The 27,684-nt window shown below is 42.2% G+C and overlaps 1 protein-coding gene across 5 annotated transcripts in view; it reads right to left on the bottom strand.

Moving 5' to 3' along the window:
* The window catches only part of C2H3orf20 (chromosome 2 C3orf20 homolog), a 103,815-nt gene that overhangs the window by 56,985 nt on the left and 19,146 nt on the right, over window positions 1-27,684 (bottom strand). For all 5 annotated transcript variants that reach the window (XM_054551269.2, XM_054551270.2, XM_054551271.2 and 2 more), the window contains 4 exons: window positions 18,452-18,584; window positions 17,094-17,375; window positions 7,624-7,776; window positions 6,375-6,495 (listed from right to left, as the gene is read on the bottom strand). In XM_054551269.2, coding sequence (XP_054407244.2) covers window positions 6,375-6,495; window positions 7,624-7,776; window positions 17,094-17,375; window positions 18,452-18,584 — 689 coding nt within the window. The remainder of the gene's footprint in view (window positions 1-6,374; window positions 6,496-7,623; window positions 7,777-17,093; window positions 17,376-18,451; window positions 18,585-27,684) is intronic.

Below are 27,684 nucleotides of genomic sequence, written 5' to 3'. Positions count from 1 at the left end.
TCTACCAGAGGTACAAGGAAGAACTGGTACCATTCCTTCTGAAACTATTCCAATCAATAGAAAAAGAGGGAATCCTCCCTAACTCATTTTATGAGGCCAGCATCATCCTGATACCAAAGCCGGGCAGAGACACAACCAAAAAAGAGAATTTTAGACCAATATCCTTGATGAACATTGATGCAAAAATCCTCAATAAAATACTGGCAAACTGAATCCAGCAGCACATCAAAAAGTTTATCCACCATGATCAAGTGGGCTTCATCCCTGGGATGCAAGGCTGGTTCAATATACGCAAATCAATAAATGTAATCCAGCATATAAACAGAACCAAAGACAAAAACCACATGATTATCTCAACAGATGCAGAAAAGGCGTTTGACAAAATTCAACAACCCTTCATGCTAAAAACTCTCAATAAATTAGGTATTGATGGGACGTATCTCAAAATAATAAGAGTTATCTATGACAAATCCACAGCTAATATCACACTGAATGGGCAAAAACTGGAAGAATTCCCTTCGAAAACTGGCACAAGACAGGGATGCCCTCTCTCACCACTCCTATTCAACATAGTGTTGGAAGTTCTGGCCAGGGCAATTAGGCAGGAGAAGGAAATAAAAGGTATTCAATTAGGAAAAGAGGAAGTCAAATTGTCCCTGTTTGCAGACGACATGATTGTGTATCTAGAAAACCCCATTGTCTCAGCCCAAAATCTCCTTAAGCTGATAAGCAACTTCAGCAAAGTCTCAGGATACAAAATCAATGTACAAAAATGACAAGCATTCTTATATACCAATAACAGACAGACAGCCAAATCATGAGTGAACTCCCATTCACAATTGCTTCAAAGAGAATAAAATACTTAGGAATCCAACTTACAAGGGACGTAAAAGACCTCTTCAGGGAGAACTACAAACCACTGCTCAATGAAATAAAAGAGGATACAAACAAATGGAAGAACATTCCATGCTCATGGGTAGGAAGAATCAATATCATGAAAATGGCCATACCGCCCAAGGTAATCTATAGATTCAATGCCATCCCCATCAAGCTACCAATGACTTTCTTCACAGAATTGGAAAAAACTACTTTAAATTTTATATGGAACCAAAAAAGAGCCCGCATCGCCAAGTCAATCCTAAGCCAAAAGAACAAAGCTGGAGGCATCACACTACCTGACTTCAAACTATACTACAAGGCTACAGTAACCAAAACAGCATGGTACTGGTACCAAAACAGAGATATAGATCAATGGAACAGAACAGAGCCCTCAGAAATAATGCCGCATATCTACAACTATCTGATCTTTGACAAACCTGAGAAAAACAAGCAATGGGGAAAGGATTCCCTATTTAATAAATGGTGCTGGGAAAACTGGCTAGCCATATGTAGAAAGCTGAAACTGGATCCCTTCCTTACACCTTATACAAAAATTAATTCAAGATGGATTAAAGACTTAAACGTTAGGCCTAAAACCATAAAAACCCTAGAAGGAAACCTAGGCATTACCATTCAGGACATAGGCATGGGCAAGGACTTCATGTTTAAAACACCAAAGGCAATGGCAAGAAAAGCCAAAATTGACAAATGGGATCTAATTAAAGAGCTTCTGCACAGCAAAAGAAACTACCATCAGAGTGAACAGGCAACCTACAAAATGGGAGAAAATTTTCGCAACCTACTCATCTGACAAAGGGCTAATATCCAGAATCTACAATGAACTCCAACAAATTTACAAGAAAAAAACAAACAACCCCATCAAAAAGTGGGCAAAGGATATGAACAGACACTTCTCAAAAGAACACATTTATGCAGCCAAAAGACACATGAAAAAATGCTCATCATCACTGGCCATCAGAGAAATGCAAATCAAAACCACAATGAGATACCATCTCACACCAGTTAGAATGGCAATCATTAAAAAGTCAGGAAACAACAGGTGCTGGAGAGGATGTGGAGAAATAGGAACACTTTTACACTGTTGGTGGGACTGTAAACTAGTTCAACCATTGTGGAAGTCAGTGTGGCAATTCCTCAGGGATCTAGAACTAGAAATACCATTTGACCCAGCCATCCCATTACTGGGTATATACCCAAAGGATTATAAATCATGCTGCTATAAAGACACATGCACACGTGTGTTTATTGGGGCACTACTCACAATAGCAAAGACTTGGAACCAACCCAAATGTCCAACAATGATAGACTGGATTAAGAAAATGTGGCACATATACACCATGGAATACTATGCAGCCATAAAAAATGATGAGTTCATGTCCTTTGTAGGGACATGGATGAAATTGGAAATCATCATTCTCAGTAAACTATCGCAAGGACAAAAAACCAAACACCGCATGTTCTCACTCATAGATGGGAATTTAACAATGAGAACACATGGACACAGGAAGGGGAACATCACACTCTGGGGACTGTTGTGGGGTGGGGGGAGGGGGGAGGGATAGCATTAGGAGATATACCTAATGCTAAATGACGAGTTAATGGGTGCAGCACACCAGCATGGCACATGTGTATACATATGTAACTAACCTGCACATTGTGCACATCTACCCTAAAACTTAAAGTATAATAATAATAAAAAAAAGAAAGAAAAAAGGCAGTAAGATCCCATGTTTCAGTCTTCATCTTATGCTCTTCAATCTTTAAAGAGCAGTGCCTTTCTTACAAGTAAAGCTAAAGATATTTCTAAAATAAGCTAGATCAGTGAAGAATTCTTTGGGTTTAAAAAAAAAAAGAAAGGAGCAGCATGGGATAAGGTTTTGTTTTACAGCTTTAGCAGGCCACAGTCATGGCCAAACTCCACCATCTTTCTGGCCTGAAGAGCCCAGAGGATGGAACCTGGAGCAACCACAGTCACAGGAAAGTGTAGAAAGAATTCCAGAAAGGATAGCACCAGAGAAGGAGAGACCAGAATTCTGTATATAAACTGTCCCTGTCTCTGGCTGATCCTTGAACCATGCTTGAGCAGGGAAGACTCAAGACACCTTACGGTTCAAGAAACAAACATAAAAACTGAACTGAGATGTGAGCTTCTGCAAGTGAAACAAAGTTTGTGGTTTCAGTCTAACCAAGTTCATTGCGTGTTAAAACAAGAATATCAACATTCTTCAGAGAAATACACCGGAATTCAGACACTCCACCAAATAACATTCACAATGTCCGCCTACAGTCCAAAATTATTCAATATGTGAAGAACCAGCGAAGTGTGAGCTGTTCTCAAGGCAACAGATAATCAACAGAGGCCAACTCTGTCTGATAAGACCCAGACACTGAAATTTTCAGACAAGGACGTTAAAACACTAATTTAACTATACTAGATGAGGTAAGGGAAAATGTACTTGTAAGAAATTATAAAATATGGAATCTCAGCGGAGAAATAAAAAATATAAAAGTAACTAAGTGGAAATTCTAGAGCTGAAAATATGTAAATCTGAAATTGTAAATTATTATATTGTTATCATAATAGTAGAATGGAGATGACAGAATAAAGTCACTGAACTTGAAGTCAGATCAAGAGAAATTATCCAATCTCAGAAGTAAACAGAAAAATAATGTGAAAAACAACAACATAAGAGAGCTTCAGGAACCCTTGGGACAATATCAAAAGATCTAAAATAGACATAATTGGAGTCTCAGAAGAAAAGGAGAAAGATTGGAGCAGGTTTTTTTTTCCAAAGAAGATTTAGAAGATTCCCCAAATTTGGTGAAACAAATTTAAATGAATTTATAGACTCAAGAAACTCAGTAAATGGAATAAATATGAAGACAACCACACCTAGATGTATCAGTTAAACTCAGAAAACCAAAGAAAAGAGAAAATCTTGCAAGCAGGTAAAGAAAATAAACAGTGACTTGAATAACTACAGACTTCTTATAGACTATGGAAGACAGACACAGAACAACATCTTTAAAATGCTGAAAGAAATCATCCCAGAATCATATCCAGCAAAAATATCCTTTAATAAAGAGTTTTTTTTTTAATTATGAAAGAAAACAGAGAATACATTGCCAGAAGATATGCACTTCAAGAAAGCCAAAGGAAGTTCTTCAGGCTGAAGAGAAATGGTACCAGAGGGAAACTTGGATCTTCAGAGAGTAATGAAGAACACTGGAAATAGTAAACATCTGGGCAAAAACAAATTTGCCCCTGCAGCCTCCAAGACAGCATGCAAACTCCCCAGCCTGACATCTAGTGCCTCCCACCTCCACCTGACACCATACATACCACTTGCTCCACCTGTCTTTTACAAGAAGCACTTGTGACCTCCTAAAAATGCCACATTTAGTCCCAACTTCAACCTTTGCAGACTCTGCTCCCACTACCCAGAAGATTTTTGCCTCCTCCTCCTCTCTATGTGAATCATGCACACTCACCCCCATGCTACAACCCCAGGGCCACCTTCTTTTCCAGGCCACTCCTGACTTCACGTGCCTCTGTTGTGCTTTTCTGCATGCAGCTCCAGGAAATATATAACAGTCAACTAAAATACATTGCTAAAACACTTTACTGATGTCAAAGCACTTTCCCTTCCATTATTTCATTTCTTATCATGAAAATACCATAAGGCCGGAGGGCAGTTCTGGTGACCCCCTTTGTATAGATGAGATAACTGAGACTCAGAGAAGCTGAAAGGTTTTCGCAAAGTTGCACAGCCAAAGTCTGGCAAAGTTGGCACTAGTATTTAGCTCCTCAGATTCTTATCACAGTTCTCTGCTTGGTCACACTAACACACAACTTTTGATGCCTGCCTTCAACTGATTTCTAATCTTGGATTATACACTTTTCATACAGCTATGAAAAGTTAAACATTAAGAAAACAACACAACACACCCTTAGACTGGGGCTCTCAGACCTGGCCAAGCCTCAGAAATGTTTGTGAAAACCACAGAAATCTAAAACTCCTATCATACCAACTGAGTCAGGGTTGCTCTGGGGCTGTGCCTGGGATCTTTATTTTATAAAAAGTCCCAGAGGTGACTCTGATACTCAGCCAGAGATGAGAACCTCTTCCTGACATTAATTACCAAGTGACTAATCCAAACTGTGTGCACTGTGGGAAGATAGAAATGGGTGTGGGATGGGATGCCACAAAGGAGGGGAGTCTGGGCAGGGCTTTGAAGGAATTTGGGAGGACATTTGCACTGGCAAAGAGAGGAGGGGGTGCATTTCAGGCCAAGGGAGTAGGAAAGGTGAGACATGTTCAAGGGAGTGAATATTGCTGAGCAGAGGTGTGGTCTGAGGAATCAGAGCATAAGGAGGAGAGTCAGTGGCCAGTGTAGACAATGAACCAAGAGGACAAGAAACAGGAGACTAAGGGTAGGGGGCTGGGGCCCTCCCATGCATTCCAAGTGCTTGTGTCCACGACCCTTACTGTGGGGCTCTTCATCTCAAGCCAGCTTGAGTGGATGCTATGTTCTGTGATCTTTCTCTGAATCCCAACACTTGCCCTTCTCTCACAGTTCTTATCTGTGTCTACCCTGTGTTCTTATTACTCCCTTAGACTTTTGAGTTCCTTGACGGGTTTTGTTTCTCCTTCCACCCTCTGATTGGTGATTCTCAACTGGGGGCAATTTTGCCCCCCAGAGGCTACATTTGGTGACACCTGAAGATATTTTTTGTTGTCACAACTGGAGAAGGGGATACTACTAGAATCTAGTGGGATGCTAAACATCTTACAATGCACAGTTATACCAAAGAAGTATCCATCCCAAAATGTCAGTAGTGTCAATGATGAGGAACTCTGCCACAGATAAGTGACAAGTACAGTTAGTTGCTTTATTAATAAGTTTATTAATTTATTACTAATAATTCAGCCCTCTATTATTTGTTATTTAATAAATCTTTGGTGAATAATTATCTGAACAGCCAAATGAATGAAAAAAGAGTTTGTATCTATCAGTCACTTTTGACTTCTAGATTGTTTTATTTTATAGATAATAAAGTTATAAAAATAAAAACTGAGGAGACCAATATAGAATTGCTAATTTTTATTATTGCCACACATAGGCATTAAAAATAAAGCTATCAACTACTATAACTGTGACTTCATAAAACACATTTTAACAGTAAAAACAGAATAATATTAATAATAAAAATTACACAGGAAGGATATTACCAAGCAATGTCTGTAAAGCAGCCAATAGTTTAGGCTGGTGAAAAGTTCCCTTCAGCCAACCTGGACCACCATCCACCAACTTGGGAACCTCTGAATGAGATTATGAGCTCCTTCAGGGCAGGATTCCTGTCTTACAGGTAGCCCTGGGCTTTTAATGCTAGGCAGTTCATGGCAGGATGCTAAGGCCCTTCCTGTGACAGCGGTGCTCACTGCCACCCAACCTGTGCTGCCCATCCCTACCTTATATTCCAGGGAAAGCAGGGTCTCTGTCCTGGAAGTCCAGCTCCATTTGTGGACTACATAGCCCTGCTGGTCATTGGTGGTGCCACCTTCCTCATCCAAGATTAAGACATATGGGCAACTAGGAGAGATACAGAAGTGAGTAGCTGCCACTGGGCCCATGAAGGAAGCTCTCATCACTGCAGGCTATGGGCAGGCAGGTCTGTAAGACTCACTTCCAGGCTGGAGGAGCGGTGGAGTCCTGCAGGCAGCCTTACTTTCCCCACTTGCTATGGTCTGAGGCCCCTTAACACCTGTTGATGATACCGGAGGAGCCTATTCTGAGAGAGATGATGAAGGCTCAGGCCAAACCCAAGAGGGGAAGAAATGGGATTTGTGCTCTGTTGCCTAGTAGCCTGAGTGTATAATAGGCACCAAGATGGGAACTGGAATACCTATAGCATAAGAGTAAGTCATTTCTTTCAAGAACAGTTCCTTATGAAAAGCCAGGCAAAGCCAGGCAAAGCCAGACATGGTGGCTTATGCCTGTAATCCCAGCACTTTGAGGGGCTGAGGCAGAAGGATTGTTTGAGGCCAGGAGTTTGAGATCATCCTGGTCAACACAGTGAGACCCTGTCTCTACAAAAAGTTTAAAAAATTATCTGGGCATTGTGGCGCATATCTGTAGTCCCAGCTAACCCAGGAAGCTGAGGTGAAAGGGTCACTTGAGCCCAGGAGTTCGAGGCTGCAGTGAGCTATAATCATGCCACTGCACTTCAACCTGAGTGACAGAGTGAGAGCAAGACCCTGTCTCAAAACAAAAACAAAAACAAAACAAAAAAGAAAAGCCAGACAATATCAACCTTTGGCTGGCAAGAATATGCACTTCTCTTAAAAGATGCCACAGAAGTAGTGTGTTCATGCCTCTCCTTCACCCACTCCTGATATAAAACATATTTTTTCCACTAAATAATTCTTCCATTAATGTAACTAACAATCAAGATCTTAGTGCTCTGGGGTACCAAGTGGAGTAGGACTTGGGAAGTTGTCCTTCTCATTGGCTGTGACATAGATACAGCAAGGAAGGGCTGAGCCTGAAAGTTCCTATGTCCCTGCAGAAACAGCCTCAGCCCTGCCTCACTGCCTTACTAGACCTCTGGATACTGCCTGGCTTCTTCTTTAACCAGGTACTTGTAGTCACCACCTCAGTCCTCCCTCCATCACCCTCAGTAGTACTTCCGTGAGACTAGTACTCTCCCAGTCCACTTACCTGGTTTTCAGGTTGTAGTGAACACAGCCCTGACCTTCAGCATTGAATAGGGCCAGCAAGGAGAATCCAGGTATGTCATTAAAGAGGCAGGTGATGGTTCTCCCTCTGCAGCATGTGGGGATCTGACATATAGCGACGTTTCCAGAGGGATAGCTGGCAGAAATGTTCAGGTAGAACTAACAGAAAACTCCCTGGTTCTGCTCTCAGTTGTCCCATTGAAGCAAGTCCACATGTCAAAGTGTTAGCTATTTGGTGCATCATTCTCCATCTTCAAACACCCTCCTTGCATTTTGCGTAAGTAACAATTATATGATTGTGGAACCCAGTGATGACCTAGCTGCTTTTCTGTATCTTCTATTTTCTCACAACCACCTTGTGGTAGGTAGTATTATCTTCCTCTCACAGATGAGTAGGGTCCCCCTGGGCCTAATGGGTTTCCTGAGACATGGAACTTTCAGTATAAAACCTAAAAAGTCCCAGGCAAACCAGGATGAGTTGGTCACCCTATAGATGAGGAATCCAAAGTGCAGAAAATTATCTGCCCCGTGTCACATCACAAGGAAGTAGCTAGAGCCAGGATTTGATCTTTGATCTCTGAGGCCAGCAATATTTCTAATGCTATCAGGCTGCTCCCACTTCTGACCAATCAAGGAGGACAGGTAATGTCTCCTTGTTCATTTTCTAGTAAAGAGGCCCCAAGAAGCACTGGTCCTGACTAAGGAAGACATGGTGTGGGCAGCTACTGTCCTGTGTGCAGGAATTTCACAAGCAGTACTCCAGACACAGAAGCATTTCAGAATGAAAGCAGAAAGAAAAGGAAATGAAGAAAAATGAAGATTCTCAGGGACCTGTGGGAGGTCATCAAGCTTACCAACATATGAATAATACAAGTCCCAGAAGGAGAGACAAGAGAAATTAGGGTAGAAGGAATATCTAAAGAAATAATGGCTGAAAACTCCCCAAATTTGATGAAAGACAATAATATACATGTTCAAGAGGCTTAGCAAACTCCAAGTAGGATAAATTCAAAGATATTCTCATTGAGACACATTATGATTCAACTGTCAAAAGACAGATACAAAGAGGGAATCTTGAAAGCAGCAAGAAAAAAGAGATTCATCATATATAAGAGACCTTCAATAAGATTAATGGCTGATTTCTCATCAGAAACCATGGGGTTAAGAAGGCAGCAATATGAAATATCTAAAGACCTCGAAGGAAAAAAATAAAACTGTTGACCAACAATTCTACATCAAGCAAAATTATTCTTCAAAAATGAAGAAATTAAAATATTCCCAGATAAATACTGAGGAAGTTAATCACTAGTAGACCTGCCCTGCAAAAAAATGCTGAAGGGAATCCTTCAGGCTGAAATGAAAGGACACTAGACAGTGACTCAAATTCATACAAAGAAAAAAAGAACACTGGTAAAGTTAACTATATAAGTAGATATAAAATCCAGTATTGTATTTTCAGCATACAATTTTTCTTTTTTTCCTATATGATTTGAAAGATAAATGCATAAAATAGTAACTGTAAACCTATGTTAATGGGCATACAATGTATCTATAAAACATAATTCTCTGGTAACAACATAAAGGGGGAGGGATATAGCTATATAGGAGCAGATTTTTATATTTTATTGTGGCTAAGTTATTAATTCAAACTAGTGTGTTAACTGTAATACACAGGTATATTAGTTTCCTAGGGCTATCATAACAAAGTACGATAAACTGGATGGCTAAAAGCAACATAAATTTATAATCTCACAGTTCCAGAGGCTGAACGTCCAAGATCAAGGTGTCAACAGGGTTATGCTTTGGAAGGCTCTGGGGAAGAATACTTCCTTGCCCCTTGTAGTTTCTGGTGGTTGCCAGAAATCTTTGGTATTCTTTGGATTGTACATGCATCATTTCAATCTCTGCCTCAGTCATCACATAGCTTTCTTCTGTGTGTGTGTGTGTGTGTGCACGCATGTGTGTGCGTGTGTGTGTCTGTTTTCTCTTCTTATAAGGACACTAGTCATTGCAGTAGGGCCAACCCCAACAATATGACTGCATCTTAAAAATTACATCTTCAGAGCCCCTATTTCCAAATGCGGTAATATTCTGAGGTTCCATGCGGTTACAAATTTTGGGAGACACCATTTAACCCATTATACCAAGACAACCCTAGGGAAATAACTTAAAAATATGGAGAAAAGGAAATGAGAAGTAAATCAAAATGGCATGCTGCAAAAAGTCAGACACAAAAAGTGCAAGTAATGAAGGAACTGAAAAACAAGATGGTATACGACATATAGAAAACAAACAGAAAAATTAAAGAATTAAGTCCTTCTGTATCAGCAATTACTTTAAACAGAAATAGATTAAACTCTCTAATCAAAAAGGCCAGAGCTGAGGCATGAGTATCGCTTGAGCCCAGGAGGTGGAGGTTGCAATGAGCCAAGATTGCACCACTGCACTCCAGCCTGGGCAATAGAGCGAGACTCAGTCTCAAAAAAAAAAAAAAAAAAAAAAGCTGGCAGGATAAATTTTTAAAAACCAAAACAATTCAACCATATGCTGTGTCTAAGAGACTCACTTTAGATCCAAAGACACAACTTGGTTGAAAGTGAAATGATAGAAAAAGATATTCTATGCAAATTGTAACCAAAAGAGAGTAGGGGTGAATATACTAAAACCATGCAAAATAGATGTTAAGTTAAACATTTTTATAAGTGACAAAGAAGGACATTACATATTGAGAAAAGGGTGAATACCTTAAGAATATGTAACAATTATAAGAGATATACACACCTAATAACAGAGCCTCAATATATAAAAATTTAAAAACTGACAGAATTAAAGGAAGAAATAGTTCTACAAAAATAGTTGGAGACTTCACTACCTCATGTTCAATAATGGATAGAACAACTAGACAGAAGATCAATAAAGAAATAGAGGACTTAGGCCGCTTGCAGTAGCTCATGCCTATAATCCTAGCACTTTGGGAGGCCAAGGCGGACGGATCACCTAAGTTCAGGAGTTTGAGACCAGCTTGGCCAACATGGGGAAACCCCATTTCCACTAAAAATACAAAAAAGTTTAGCCAGGCATGGTGGTGCACGCCTGTAATCCCAGCTACTCAGGAAGCTGAGGCAGGAGAATCACTTGAACACGGGAGGCAGAGGTTGCAGCCAGCCAAGATTGCGCCACTGCACCCCAGTCTGGGTGACACAGTGAGATTCCACCTCAAAAAAAAAAAAAGAAAAAAAGAAAAAGAAAGAAATAGAGGACTTGAACAATACTGCAAACCAACTAGAACTAATAGGACATACAGAATCCCACCCAACAACAGCAGAACACACATTCTTCTCACATTCACATGGATCATTCTCCAGTACAGACAATATGTTAGGCCACAAAACAGGTCTCAATAAATTTTAAAAGATTGAAACCATAGAAAGTATCTTCTTTGATCACAATGGAATGAAACTAGAAATCACTAACAAAAGAAAATTGGGAAAATTCACAAATACATGAAAATTAAACAACACACAAACAACAGGTGGATAAAGAAATCACAAGGGAAATTATAAAATACTTTGAAATGAATGAAAACAGAACACAACATGTCAAAACTTATGGGAGAAAGGCAAAGCAAAACTCAGAAAGAAATTTATAGCTGTAAATACCAACATTAAATGAAAAGAAAGATCTCAAATCAATAACCCAATTTTCTACCTTAAGGAACTAGAAAAAGAAGGGCAAACTAAAGCAAAGCTAGCAGATGGAAGAAAACAATAAGGAATCAGAGTGGAGAAAAACAGAATTGAGAATAGAAAAACAGAACCAACAAAACCAAAAGTTGCATCTTTGATAAATCAAGAAAGCACAAACTTCTAGTAGACTGATTAAAAAAAAGAAAGACTCAAATTCCTAAAATCAGAAATGAAAATGGGACCTTACAGAAATAAAAAAAAATCCTAAGACAATGATACAATAATAAGAACAGCTGTACACCATAAAGTTAGATAACCTAGATGGACAAATTCCTAGAAACATATAAACTACCAGAAGTGACTCAAAAAGAAATAAAAAACCTAAATAGAACTATAGCAAGTAAGGAGATTAAATCATTAATGAAAAATCGCCCAACAAAGAAAAGCCTAGGACCAGATGGCTTCACTGGTGAATTCTACCAGACATTTAAAGAATTAATACCAATCCTCCCAAAAAAATAGAAGAGCAGACCTGAACACTTCCTAACTCATTCTATGAGGCCAGGATTATCTTGATACCAAAGCCAGACAAATACATAAAAAGAAAACTTCCCATATCCCTTACGAATATAAACATAAAATATCTTAACAAAATACCAGCAAACCGAATTCAGCATCAGCCTATCAAAAGGATTATATACCATGACCAGGTGTGGTTTATCCCAGGAATGCAAGGATGGTTCAACACACAAAAATCAATGTAATGTACCATAGTAATGGAATGGTGGGGGTTGGGGGGAATCATGATCACCTTAACTGATAAAGAAAAAGCATTTGACAAAATTTAATACCCTTTCATGATTAAAAAACACTCAACAAATTCGGAATAGAAGGGAACTCCCACAACATATTAAGAGCCATACATGAAAAAATTCACAACTAACATCATAATAAATGGTGAAAGAATGAAAACTTTTCCTCTAATATAAAGAACAAGACAAGGAGGCCTGCTTTCACCACTTCTATTCAAAATTGTACTGAAATTTCTGGCCACAGCAAATAGCAACAACAACAACAAAATAATAAAAAGCCTCAAAATTGGAAAGGAAGAAGTAAAATTACCTCTGTTGGCAGATGACATGATTTTATATATAGAAAATTCTAAAGAGTCCACACAAAAAAATCTAGAGCAAACAAATTTAGAAAAGTTACAGATACAAGATCAACACACACAAAAGAACACAGGATGTCCTTCCATTTATTTAGGTCTTCTTTAATGTAATTTGGCAATGCTTTGTAGTTTTCAGTGTACAAGTTCTGTACCTCTTTGTTATTTATTCCTAAGTATTTTAATCTTTTTGATGCTGTTGCAAATGGCATAATATCCTTTTGTTCATTGCTGTTTTGTTCTTGTTTATATACCATTTTGTATTGCTTGTTGCCAGTGCTCATGGGTTGGAAGAATTAATATTGTTGGCCGGGTGTTGTGGCTCATGCCTGTAATCCCAGCACTTTGGGAGGCTGAAGTGGGTGGATCACTCAAGGTTGGGAGTTTGAGACTAGCCTGGCCAACATGGCCAAACCCCATCTTTACTAAAAACACAAAAATTAGCCAGGCATGGTGGTACAAACCTGTAGTCCTGGCTATCTGGGAGGCTGAGGCAGGAGAATTGCTTGAGCCCGGGAGGCAGAGGTTGCAGTGAGCTGAGATGGCACCACTGCAGTCTGGCCTGGGTGACAGAGCGAGACTCTGACTCAAAAAAAAAAAAAAAACAAACTGTTAATGGTATTACTCCCCAAAGTGATCTACAGAATCAATGCAATGCCTATCAAAATCTTATTGGCTTTTTTTTGTAGAAATGGAAAACCTGACCTGAAAATTTACACTAAATTGTAAGAGATTCCAAGCAACCAAAATAGTCTTGAAAAAAAAAAAGTGGGAGGACTCACACTACCTTATTTCAAAACTTACTACAAAACTACAATAACCAAAACAGTGTGGTACAGGCATAAAGACAGACATATGTGTTAATGGCTTAGAATTGACAGTCCAAAAATAAACCCATACATCTATAGTTCTACAGTCAATTGATTTTTGACAAGGGTGCCATGACCATTCAATGGGGAAAGAATGCCTCTTAAATAAATGGTACTGGGACAATTAGCTATCCATACGCAAAGGAAAGAAATTGGAACCTTATCTTATACCACATACAAAAATTAACTCAAAATGCTTCAAAGACCACAAGACCTACAAGTATAAACCTCTTAGAAGAAAACACAGGGGGCCAGGCGCGGTGGCTCATGCCTGTAATCCCAGCACTTTGGGAGGCCAAGGTGGGCGGATCACCTAAGGTCAGTAGTGAGTTCAAGAACAGCCTGACCAACATGGAGAAACCCCATCTCTACTAAAAATACAAAATTAGTCCAGCATGGTCGTGCATACCTGTAGTCCCAGCTACTCGGGAGGCTGAGGCAGAAGAATCGCTTGAACCCAGGAGGCGGAGGTTGTGGTGAGCTGAGATCATGCCATTGTACTCCAGCCTGGGCAACAAGAGCGAAACTCTGTCTCAAAAAAAAAAAAAAAAAAAAAGAGGAAAACACGGGTAAATGTTATAACCTTGGATTTGGCGATGGTTTTTTAGACATAAAGCCAAATGCATAAGCAGCAAAAGAAAGGTGGAAAAAATTGGACTTCATCAAAATTTAAAAGTTTTTGTGCATTAAATGATGCTACTGAGAGAGTGAAAAGGCATCTGACAGTATAGGAAAAAATACTTGCAAATCATATATCTGATAAGCATCTAGTATCTATGCACAATATGTAAAGAACCCTTACAACTTGTTTTAAAGAAAGACAACTCAATCTAAACGTGAACAAGGACTTCAATACACATTTCTCCAAAGAAGATACACCAAAACACACACACACACACACACATACACACACGAAAAGATGCTCTATGCCATTCATCATTAGGTAAACATAAGTTAAAACCACAGTGAGATACCACTCACACCCACTAGAATGAATGAATGAACATTGAGACGGGTCTGGGGTCTGAAGCTGCCAAGTGCAAACCAATTATAGCTTAGAGTTTTATGATATTCCCAGTGCAGACATATCATTTTTTTTTTAAACGGAGTCTTGTTCTGTTGCCCAAGCTGGAGTGCAGCAGCTCGATCTCAGCTCACTGCAAGCTCCGCCTCCTGGGTTCATGCCATTCTCCTGCCTCAGCCTCCCGAGTAGCTGGGACGACAGGCACCTGTCACCACACCCGGCTAATTTTTTGTATTTTTAGTAGAGACGGGGTTTCACCATGTTAGCCAGGATGGTCTCGATCTCCTGATCTCGTGATCCGCCTGCCTTGGCCTCCCAAACTGCTGGGATTACAGGCATGAGCCACCGTGCCTGGCCCAGACATATAATTTTTGCCTGAGAGCTTGACCAGCAATCTCTATGAAAACAGGATCGACTGCTGAGCCCAGTGTTCTATGGAAGCCATTAGGTGAAAGAAGAGTTTTCCAAACATTTTCTGTACTTGAGAGGGATCAAATAGCTGCACATGTGTTCTGACCATTTGAACACAGTAACACAGAATTTCTCCTTTAAGATCACTGAGTTCAACTTCCTCATCTTATAATCAAGGGAAGTGAGGCACAGAGATCAAGTGACTTGTGCAGGGTCACCAAAAAGAACTGAGCCTAGAGCCCTGGTCTTTTAGGACTCCCAAAGAGAAGAGCATTAATTGCGAGGATGTGATCTTTGCTGGGGTGTGAGTCAAGAGTGCCAGTAGCAATGGATCAAAAGTTTGGGGGATCTCTCAGACCATTTGGGGGTGGGGAGTGGGAGGGTGCTCAGAATTCTGGGACAAGTGAGAGAACAGAGATTCCTGCAGGCTAGGGTGCTGTGCTCTTATCATACACAAGCCCACCCTCCTTTCTGATGCCCCTGATAGAAGACTAATTCATAGACACAGCTTCACGAGGAGCTCAGGGAGATCATCCTATTAAATGCTGGGAAGAGTCAGAAAGAAGTGTGGGTGGGGCACAACACAACCCATTGCAAGCAGCAGCGGCTCTCGAAGGAGTCAGCTGTGTTCAATACTGGAGGACACGCTGCAAGCAGGCCGAGCAGAGTGTGATGAATGGATTCATTTACAGTCTGAGAAACAATAACACTTCTTTGACAGAGCGCTTAAATCTGAATTCCCAGTTCAGTCAAGAGGAGGCCAAAGGAAGCAAGGGGGGCTGCTGCCAGCAGAGCCTGGTTGGGGGGCTTGGCCTTTGTGAAAATGGTTGAGACAGCCCAGAGACCCGTCCTCTCCTCCAAGAAAGGGGCAGGGGATCCTGAGTGCCCAGTGATTTCATTATTAAAATGACATCCACTTCCATCGCCCTCTACCCTGCTCTGTGCTGGAGGAAATAATCCTCAAAGGTATAAAAATGGTACCCAAGAAAGGACCCTAAATTGAGGTAAGGAGGCCCTGAACCAAGGCCTAGCTTGGCCACAGAATTCCTTTTGTGGCATACAGTCAGTCACACCATGCCTTTGGGCCTCAGTTTTCCCATTTCTACAGTGAAGGGGCAGAAACAAATGACCATGTTTCACATCCGTGACATTGTATGTAACTCTAGACTGCGTAACCTGGAATAAGTGCTTTGCCCTCTCTGGCCTTAGAGTCCTTGCAGCCAAATGAATGAGACATCTGTGATCTGGTCCAGCTCTAGAATATGTTGGGTTTGGGCAACAGGACCCCCACAAAGAACATAGGGTACAAGGTGACTTCCTACACAGACATTCTCTAAAGGGAGCCCTTTCTTTTGCTTTTACCACCCAAATTCAAACTCCTGTTCACTTTAAAAGGAGCAATTAAAGTTGCTCCCTCTGAAGTACAAATGGTCTATTAACTTCATTATCTGAATTTATTGCACGGATAGATACTCAATACACATCTGTGAATGAAGAAAATAATCAGACTCAAATCACTCTGAGGTATGCACAGCCCTCAGAGCTCACCCTCCAAGGAGATTTGTCTTTTCAAACTCAGATCCAAAGACAGGCTTTGGAGGTTGGTAAATGCCCTGCAATCACAGGTAATACCTTACAGGCATGTGGAGATAAGTGCTTATTTCTAGGGAGAAGGTCTATAGCTTTCATCAGATTCTCAAAGAGAAAATGTGTCTCCTTTTGTTGCTCCCACATCCAAGGTTGGGACACAACTAGCACTATGCTCGTGAGCCCAGTCAGATCTCAGCTGCAGAGCAGTCAGGGCCCAGGAGATAGCGCATTTGGGGTGAGGTCTCAGGCTCCAAGGATGTTGATAGGTGAAGTATGCAAGGACCACAGAGCTTAACCACTGAGCCAGGGAGAGAAGGATGAAGGTTCCCAATTGTTTAAGGCCTCCTAACTCCCTCCTCTCCACTAGACGTGATTTGTTTTGTGTCTTTAACCTCGTCTCAACTGAGAGGTCCTCAAAGGCAGGGACTTTGTCTGCATTCCCAGCCTGCACTGACAAGCTTCTCACAGGTAGCTGGGGTTTGGTATGTTCCTGTTCATCTGAACTGAACTTGAGGCTTGAAACTTATTACCTCCTCCTCTGACCTCCTGAGTCTGATCTAGACAAACTCTTAATACCCAGGAGACCCATCACCAGGCTTCTCTGATAACTAAAAGGCCCAAGGGAACATTTAGGCTGTGTCAAGTCCTGGACTTCTCTGGTGTTGAGTAGCTGGGGAGATAGGGTGGCACCAAATAAAAGGATACTAAACGAAGGAGGAGCCGTCATAGAATGTGTAATGAAACTTGAGGGCCTTCTTGGGTGCCTTCCCCTCTTGACAATGCCGACTGAAATGATGGTTGGCAGAAGATGGGTGAGGGGTGGGGCTGAGAGTCTGAGCACTTGCAGTGGGAGGGTAATGTAAACCCAGGGTCTGAGAGTCTCCTTTGTGGGCCAATATTAGATGAGAGGGCATCTTTGCCTTGTAGTTTCGTAAGATCATGGGGTAGGAGATATTCCTCCCTTTCCACGTGGCCCTTTCGGCATCTCTGCAGAGAAGGAGACCAATATATTGTCTAGCCTCTTGGTTCTCAAGCACCAGGGATAATCTCTACAGCCCTTCCTTAGTGCCCAAGACCCCTATCCCATTCCCGTCCCCAAAGTACACGTCCCCAACCCATGCTCCCTCGTCCATAAAGGTAGTTTTTCGGAAGAACTAGGAAGTTCCCAATGCCTGTCTAAGAATAGCCCTTGCCTGATTTCCACCTGAGCCTGAGGGTGAGGACCTATGGAGTGGGACTGCATGTGGAAGGGGAGGGGGGGGTGGGTCCTGGGGGTTTGAAGACCTTGCTCACCCCAGTCCTAAGGTTGTGGGGAAGAGAGCTTCCTTCCAGAATGTCACAGTGAGGAGGCAAACAGTGGCTGCCCTCTCCCCATGTTCTGGCCCAGCAATCCCAGGAGACGTATATGACTAAGCTATTAGGTGTGAACAGGCGCTTAAGCCCTTTACACCCAATGGCCTGGGCCCTCAGAGAAATGTTGAGTAAATTGCTAGGGCTTGTGGGATGGCCCCACAGAATGATAAAAACCACTAACCACCCATGTCGAGGGTCTTTTTGATTTGTTTTGAGAGGTTTTTGTCTGTCTGGTAGAACATCTGGCAAATTAAGTTAAGAAACAAACAGGGCACAAAAACCCTAAATGTAAGGAGCCATGCAAAGGGGCATCCCCGGCAAGGTGCTGCAGAGGCAGAAAGCATTGCTGGGTAGGGGCAGGAGGCAAACCACTGGAGCTGTGTGAGCTCAGGTAATTTCTTACTCACATACCTGCTTAGGCTGCCTCAGTTTCCCCATCCACAAAATGGGCATCAATCCTGTCTTCCTTGCATGGTTGCAGTGATATTGCAGGGAGGATGGTGAGCAGGGAAGGACACGGGTGTGTGTGTGCCTGTGAGGGATGCTGCACCTGTGGCTGTCGTGGGGAGTACCACATAACCCATGCTCCCAGGTGGCATGTCTCACACACTTCTGTGACTGTCCACTCACATATACACACAGACTCCCAGCTGGGGGCCGGGCTTTCTGAGAACCCTTGACTCCCCCAACCCAAGCACTGAGGTGCTCACACGTGGCGACACAACTCCTGCAGCTTCTCCCGGGCCTCAGGGCAGGGGTCGCTGAACTCCAGGCTGTTGGCAGGGGTTCCCACTCCTCGATGCGGGGGCGGCATGCTGACATCTTCTATAGTTCTAGATTTGCCTGCAGTTGGAGGGCAAGAAGTTAGAGAGATGCCCAAGACCACGGGAACCCAACTTTTGCATCAGTGTGACCTGGATGTGAGACCTGGAGTCAAAGGAGATCATTTTGGAGCTTTAAAATTTGTCCCGCTGGATTTTGGACTTGCATGGGCCCTGTAACCCCTTTGTTTTGGCCATTTTTTCCCATTTGGAATGGCAGTATTTACTCAATACCCGCAACCCCACTGTATCTAGGAAGTAACTAGCTTGCTTTTGATTTTACAGGCTCATAGGTGGAAGGAACTTGCCTTGTCTCAGATGAGACTTTGGACTGTTGGGTTAATGGTGAAATGAGTTAAGACTTTGGGGGACTGTTGGGAAGGCATGATTGCTTTTGAAATTTGAGGACATGGTCAGGCATGGTGGCTCGTGCCTGTAATCCTAGCACTTTGGGAGGCCAAGGCAAGCAGATCACCTGAGGTCAGGAGTTCGAGACAAGCCTGGCCAACATGGTGAAACCCCATTTCTACAAAAAATACAAAAATTAACTGGGCGTGCTGGTGTGCACCTGTAGTTCCAGCTACTCAGGAGGCTGAGGCAGTAGAATCTCCTGAACCCGGGAGGTGGAGGTTGCAGTGAACTGAGATCACACCACTGCACTCCATCCAGCCTGGGTGACAGAGTGAGACTCCAACTCAAAAAAAAAAAAAAAAAAAGAAATGTGAGGACATGAGATGAGATTTGGAGGAGCCAGGGGCAGAATGATATGGTTTGGCTGTGTCCCTACCCAAATCTTAACTTGAATTGCACCTCCCAGAATTCCCACTTGTTGTGGGAGGGACCCAGGGGAAGGTAATTGAATCATGGGGCCGGTCTTTCCCATGCTATTCTCGTGATAGTGAATAAGTTTCACGAGATCTGATGGGTTCATCAGGCATTTCCGCTTTTGCTTCTTCCTCATTTTCTCTTGCTGCCATGAAAGGAGTGCCTTTCGCCTCCTGCCATGATTCTGGGGCCTCCTCAATTATGTGGAACTGAAGTCCAATTAAACCTCTTTTTCTTCCCAGTCTTGGATATGTCTTTATCAGCAGTGTGAAAACTAATACAGAAAGGGTTTCAGAAAACGGTTTTTCAAGACATTGTGTTTACCAGGGGACATGGGGCCAAGAAGAGCAGGAGAGTGGCATCCTTTAAATGTCAGAATATTGGGGGTATCATTGATGCTCACCAGGAATTGTTGACTGGTCAGTTATCAAACAGAGATGTTACTCATACTGCGAGTCATCCGTGATGGATGTGTCAGGGACCGACTTGTGCAAAGTGATGAGCCTGGCCATGTCTCCCGGGGTTCCAGGAAAAGAGAGCATTTCCAGGGCTGGACCGCCCTCACTGAATTGGACCCTTTTGATTCTCCTGATTAAAGACACAAAGTCTCTATTTCTTCTCAATCAGCTTGAAAACTTCTCTGATGATGGCTAATCTTGGGTCTTCTGGAGGGAGCCCCAGTGCCATAGGCACAGATCACTGTGATCTGAGTCTCTGCAGACCGGATGACAATGATCTGTGCCTGTGATACTAATTTTCACAGCTGTCCTCCATGATAGGTGTCAGGTGGTATGAGGATGTGGTCATGTGGAGTCGTGGCAGTGATCCTCCCACCTAGGTTCCAGGGGCATCTATTTAGTCATTTGTGTCAGGTCCTACCTACACTGAACCTCTGACTCCCACCCAGCTGCAGCCTCGAAGTATGCAGGCTCAACTTCACCTTGGATTTGAGGATGAAACCTGGCTTTGGGTGGGGGTATTTCTCAGGCTCTAACTGAAGCCCTGAGGGCCTCAGAATGGAGCCTTCCTTGCTGCTGGTGAAGCCTGGGGGTTTCTGGCCAGTGCTTGGGGACCATCTCTGATATCTGCCACCCTGAGTGGTTCCTGGTCACTTCCCCCACTTCTCCTGCCAACAGGGACCAGAGACTGAACTCTGAACTCAAGCCTAGGGCCTGAGGTCCAGCGACCTGCTGGCAGGCCACCTGGAGCATCTGCTGGATTGAGCCTCCATGTCTGGCCTGCCCCAGGTGTCTTGGGCTCCTCAAAGGTGATGGTCTCTTGCTCTGACTAGGAACTGCTATTAATAGTTCTCTTCTTGTAATATTGGACACCTTCCAGAAATAGCTGCTGTCCCCTCAGGGAGTAAGCCCAACACCTGGAGCTGATGCTCAAAGTCAGCCTGGCCCCAGAACTGTCAGCAGGTGAGGTGGAATAGCATGTGGACATGGAATGGATGGTGGAGGCCCCCACACCCAAAGTGATTTCAAACCAGAATGGCTATAGCAAAATCAGGCATCATTCATACATATGTCATAGGACAACAGGCATAAACTGGGACATTGCTGGGCTAGAGTTACTTATGAGCTATGAGGCAAGGCTAATCACCCATGCTACCATGCATGTGTGAGCCTAATTCCTAAACAAAGATTAAGACCCTGTAATGCAGCATCACTGAATATACATCCCAGTGTCAATGGACGCAACAAGGCAGCTAAAATTTGGGTGGCAAAGGAAAGCAGCCACATAGACAAGAGGCCAAAAGACATGTAGCAGTTCCCCGAGTCCTTGAGAAATACATTCCAGGACCCCTAGTAAATGCCTGAGAGCATGGATAGTACCGAACCCGTATATGCTATGTTTTTTACATGCACACCTATGATAAAGTTTAATTGGTAAGTTAGACCCTAAGAGATTAACAATAACTCCTACTAAAATAGAACAATTAATATATTGTAATAAAAGTTAGGTGGAGGGGTGGGGAAAGATGGCCAAATAGAAGGCTCTACTGATTGTTCTCCCCATAGGAACACCAAATTTAACAACTACCTACACAAAAAAAAAGCATCTTCAAAATAACCAAAAACCAGGTGAGCACTCATAGTACCTGATTTTAACTTCATATTGCTGAAAGAGGCACTGGAGAGGTAGGAAAGACAGTCTTGAATTGCTGACTCCACCCTTCCCCATCCCCAGCAGCAGCTGCATGGCACAGAGAGTCTATGCATTTGGGAGAGGGAGAGTACAGTGATTGTCAGACTTTGCATTGAACTCAGTGCTTTCCTGTCACAGTGGAAAGCAAAACCAGACTGAACTCAGCTGAAGCCCACTCATGGAGGGAGCATTTAGACCTGCCCTAGCCAAAGGGGAATCACCCATCCCAGTGGCTGCATCCTGCGTTTTGGCAAGCCTGTCCACTGTGCGTTCTGGAGTTCTAAATAAACTTGAAAGGCAGCCTAGGCCACAAGGACTGCAACTCCTAGGCAAGCCTTAGTGCTGAGCTGGGCTCAGAGCCAGTGGATTTAGAGGGCATGCAACCTACTGAGACACCAGCTGGGGCAGCTAAGGGAGTGCTTGTGACACCCCCCACCCCAATCTCAAGTGGCGCAGCTCATGGCTCCAAAAAAGACCCCTTTCTTCCACTTGAGGAGAGAAGAGGGAAGAGTAAAAAGGACTTTGTTTTGCATCTTGGATACCAGTTTAGCCACAGTAGGATAGGGTACCAGTCAGTGTCATGAGGCCTCCATTCCAGGCCCTACTCCCAGATGACATTTCTAGATACATCCTGGGCCAGAAGGGAACCCACTGCCTTGAAGGGAAGGACCCAGTCCTGGCAGGACCCATCACCTGCTGACTGAAGAGCCCTTGGGCCCTGAATAACCAGCAGTGATACCCAGGTAGTAGGCTGTGGGTCTTGGGTGACACTCTGAGACATGCTGGCTTCAGGAGAGACTCAGCACATTCTCAGATGTGGTGGTCACAGCGAGGAACTCCTTCTGCTTGAGAAAAGCAGAGGGAAAAGTAAAGAGGACTTTGTCTTGCACCTTATTTACTGGCTCAGCAATGAGGGGGCAGAACACTAAGGGGCTCTTGGGGTCCCTGATTCCAGGCTCTCAGATGGCATTTCTATACCTGTCCTGGGGCACAGAGGAGCCCACTGCCCTGAAGAGTGAGTCCCAGGCCTAACTGAAGAGTCCTTGGACCTTAAGTGAACAGTGGCAGTAGGCTGGCAGTACTCCCCATGGGCCTGGTGGTGGTGGCCAAAGGGTGAGACTCCTCTGCCTGTGGAAGAGGGAGGGAAGAGTGGGAAGGACTGTGTCTCACGGTTTGAGTGCCAGCTCAGCCACAGTACAATAGAACATCAGGTAGATTTTGAAGGTCTTCTACTCTAGTCCTGGCTCCCAGACAACATTTCTGGACATGCCTGGGGCCTGAGGGAACTGTCTGCCCTAAAGAGAAGAACAGAAACCTGGCTGGCTTCACCACCTGCTGACTGTAGATCCCTAGGGCCTTCAGCAAATATAGGCAGTAGTCAGGTAGCGGTTACAGCAGGTCTTGGGCAAGACCCAGTGCTGTGCTGGCTTTAGGTTTCATCCAGTGCACTCCCAGTGGTGGTGGCCACAGGGGTACTTGTGTAACCCCATCCCCAGCTCCAGGTGGCTCAGCACAGAGAGAGACTCCATTTGTTTGGGAGAAAGTAGGGAAGAGAACAAGAGTCTCTAGCTGATAATCTAGAGAATTCTCCTGGATCTTATCCAAGATCACCAAGGCAGTACCTCTCTGAGTCTGCAAGAACCACAACATTCTGGGCTTGGGGTGCCCCCTAATGCAGACATGACTTAGGTTACAACACCCAAACCCTTTCAAATACCTGTAAAGCCTTCCCAAGAAGGAAAAGTACAAACAACCCCAGACTGTGAAGACTACAATAAATACCCAACTCTTCAATGCCCAGACACTGATGAACATCCACAGGCATCAAGACCATCCAGGAAGACATGATTTCACAAAATGAACTAAATAAGGCACCAGTCACCAATCCTGGAGAAACAGATATGTTACCTTTTAGACAGAGAATTTAAAATAGCTGTTTTGAGGAAACTCAAAGAAATTCAAGATAACACAGAGAAAGAATTCAGAATTCTATCATTTAATGAAGAGACTGAAGACAGTGTGGTGATTCCTCAAGGATCTAGAACTAGAATTACCATTTGACCCAGCAATCCCATTACTGGGTATATACCCAAGGGATTATAAATCATGCTACTATAAAGACACATGCACACGTATGTTTATTGCAGCACTATTCACAATAACAAAGACTTGGAACCAATCCAAATGTCCATCAGTGATAGACTGGATTAAGAAAATGTGGCACATATGCATCATGGAATACTATGCAGCCATAAAAAAGGATGAGTTCATGTCCTTTGCAGGGACATGGATGAAGCTGGAAACCATCATTCTCAGCAAACTATCACAAGGACAGAAAACTAAACACTGTATGTTCTCACTCATAGGTGGGAATTGAACAATGAGATCACTTGGACACGGGGCGGGGAACATCACACACTAGGGCCTGTTGGTGGGGGGGTGGGGGGTGGGGGGTGGGGGGCGGGGGGCGGGGGGGGGCTGGGGGAGGGATAGCATTAGGAGAAATACCTAATGTAAATGATGAGTTGGTGGGTGCAGCAAACCAACATGGCACATGTACACCTATGTGTCAAACCTGCACATTGTGCACATGTACCCTAGAACTTAAAGTATAATAAAAAATAATAATAATAATAAAAATTTAAAAAAGAGACTGAAATAATTTTAAAGAATCAAGCAGGAATTCTGGATTTAAAAATGCAATTGACATACTGAGGAATGAGTCAGAATCTTTTAACAGTAGAATTTATCAAGCAGAAGAAAGAATTAGTGAGCTTGAAGACGGCCTATTTGAAAATACAGTCAGAGGAGACAAAAGAAAAAAGAATAAAGAATGAAATATGGCTACAAGACCTAGAAAATAACCTCAAAAGGGCAAATTTAAGAGTTATTGGCCTTAAAGATGAGGTAGAGAAAGAGATAGGGGTAGAAAGTTTATTCAAAGAAATAATAACAGAGAACTTCCCAAACCTAGAGAAAGATATCAAAATTCAAGTACAACAAGGTTATAGAACACTAAGCAGATTTAACCCAAAGAAGACTACTTTAAGGCATTTAATAACCAAACTCCCAAAGGTCAAGTATCCTAAGAAAGGATCCTAAAAGCAGCAAGAGAGAAGAAACAAATAACATACAATGGAGCTCCAATTGTCTGGCAGCAGACTTTTCAGTGGAAATGTTGCAGGCCAGGAGAGAGTGGCATGACATATTTAAAGGGCTGAAGGAAAAAACCTTTTACCCTAGAATAGTATATCTTGTGAAAATATCCTTCAAACATAAAGAAATAAAGACTTTCCTAGACAAACAAAAGCTGAGGAATTTCATCAACACCAGACCTCTCCTACATGAAATGCTGAAGGCAGTACTTCAATCAGAAAGAAAAGGTGTTAGTATAAAACTCACTGGTAGTAGTACAGAGAAAACCAGATTATTACAACACTGTTACTGAGGTGTGTAAGCTACTATTATCTCAAGCAGAAAGACTAAAAAACGAACTCATGAAAAATAATAGCTACAGGTCAGCGTGGTGGCTCACGCCTGTAATTCCAGCACTTTGGGAGGCCGAAGCAGGCAGATCACTTGAGGTCAAGAGTTCGAGATCAGCCTGGCCAACATCTCTACTAAAAATACAAAAATTAGCTGGGTGTGGTGGCATGTGCCTGTAGTCCCAGCTACTTGGGAGGCTGAGGCAGGAGAATCGCTTAAACTCAGGAGAAAGAGGTTGCAGTCAGCCGAGACGTGCCACTGCACTGCAGCCCAGGTGACAGAGCGTGACTCTGTCTCAAAATAATAATAATAATGGCTACAACAACTTTTCAAGATATAGTACGGTAAGATATAAATAGAAACAACAAAAAGTTAACATGTGGGGGGATGAGGTTAAGGTGTAGAGTTTTATTAGTTTTCTCTTTGCTTGTTTGTTTCTTTGTTTACACAGACAGTGTGAAGTTGTTATCAGCTTAAAATAATGAGTTATAGGATAGTATTTGCAAGCCTCATGGTAACCTCAAATCAAAAAACACATAATGGGTACACAAAAAATAAAAAAAACAAGAAATTTAATCATATCACCAGAGAAAATCACCTTCAGTAAAAGGAAGACAAGAGGGAAGGAAAGAATAATGAGGAGACCATAAAACAACCAGAGAAACAACAAAATGGCAGGAGTAAGTCCTTACTTATTAATAATGACATTGAATGTAAATGGACTAAACTCTCCAATCAAAAGACATAGGGTTGTTGGATGGATAAAAAAACAAGACCCCATGATCAGAAGCACACTCGACTTATAAAGACACACATAAACTGAAAATAAAGGAATGAAAAAAGATGTTACACGCCAGTGGAAATCAAAAAAGAGCAGGAGTAGCTATACTTAGACAAAATAGATTTTGAAACAAAAACTATAGAAAGAGACAAGGAAGGTCACTACATAATAAAGAAGTCAATTCAGCAAGAAGATGTAACAATTGTAAATATATATACACAACACTGGAGCAGCCAGACATATAAAGCAAATATTATTAGAGCTAAAGAGAGAGAAAGACACCAATAAAATAATAGCTGGAGATAGCAACACCCTGCTTTCAGCATTGGACAGACCTTCCAGACAGAAAATTAACAAAGAAACATCAGACTTAATCTGTACTATAGACCAAATGGACCTAATAGATATTTACAGAACATTTCATCCAATGGCTGCAAAATACACATTCTTTTCCTTAGCACATGGATCATTTTCAAAGCTAGATCATATGTTAGGTCGCAAAACAAGTCTTAAAACATTAAAAAAAAAAAAAAAAAACCCTGAAATAACAGCAACCATCTTCTCTGACCACAATGGAATAAAACTACAGATCAACAAGAGGAATTTTGGAAACTATATAAATTCATGGAAATTAAACAATATGCTCCTGAATGACCAGTGGGTCAATGAAGAAATTAAGAAGGAAATTTTAAAAATTCCTGAAGCAAAAGACAATGGAAACACAACATACCAAAACCTATGGGATACAGGGAAAGCAGTACTAAGAGGAAAATTTATAGCTGTTAAGTGCCTACATCAAAAAGAAGAAAAACTTCAGCCCAGGCACGGTGGCTTACTCCTGTAATCCCAGCACTTTAAGGGGCCGAGGAAGGTGGATCACTTGAGGTCAGAAGTTCAAGACCAGCCTGGTCAACATGGTGAAACCCTGTCTCTACTAAAAATACAAAAATTACCCAGGCATGGTGGTGCGTATCTATAATCCCAGCTACTCAGGAGGCTGAGGCAGGAGAATTGCTTGAACTCGGGAGGCGGAGGTTGCAGTGAGCTGAGATCACACCACTGCACTCCAGCCTGGGGCAACAGAGTGAGACTTCATCTCGAAGAAGAAGAAAAACTTCAAATAAACAACCCAAAGATGCAACTTAAAGAACTGGAAAAGCAAGAGAAACCAAACACAAAATTAGTAGAAGAAATAATAAGGATAAGAGCAGAAATAAATAAACTGAAACAAGGAAAACAATACAAGAGATCAATAAAAACAAAAGCTGGTTTTTTAAAAAGTTAAAAACAAATTTGACAAACCTTTTGCCAGACTAAGAAAAAAAGAGAGAAGACCCAATTAAATAAGAGATGAAAAAGGAGACATTACAACTGATATTGCAAAAATTCAAAGGATCATTAGTCCCTATTATGAGCAACTATATGTCAATAAATTGGGAAATCTAGAAGAAATGGATAAATTCCTAGACACATACAACCTACCAAGACTGAGCCATGAAGAAATCCAAAACCTGAACAGACCAATAACAAGTAACGAGATTGAAACTATAATAAAAAGTCTCCCAGAAAAGAAAAGCCTGAGACCCAATAGCTTCACTGTCAAATTCTACCAAACATTTAAAGAACATACCAATCCTACTCAAACTTTTCTGAAAAATAGAGGAGGAGGGAATACTTATAAACTCATTCTGTGATGCCAGTTTTACTCTGATACCAAAACCAGACAAAGATACATCAAAAAAAGAAAACTACAGGCCAATACCACTGATGAATACTGGTGCAAAAATCCTCAATACTAGCAAATTGAATTCAACAACACATTAAAAAGATCATTCATCATGACCAAGTGGGATTTATCTCTGGGATGCAAGGATGGTTC

Source organism: Pongo abelii, chromosome 2 (genome assembly GCF_028885655.2).
Source record: "Pongo abelii isolate AG06213 chromosome 2, NHGRI_mPonAbe1-v2.0_pri, whole genome shotgun sequence".
In the NCBI taxonomy this organism is placed as follows: Eukaryota; Metazoa; Chordata; class Mammalia; order Primates; family Hominidae; genus Pongo; species Pongo abelii.
This window is presented reverse-complemented; position numbering and strand designations above follow the sequence as displayed.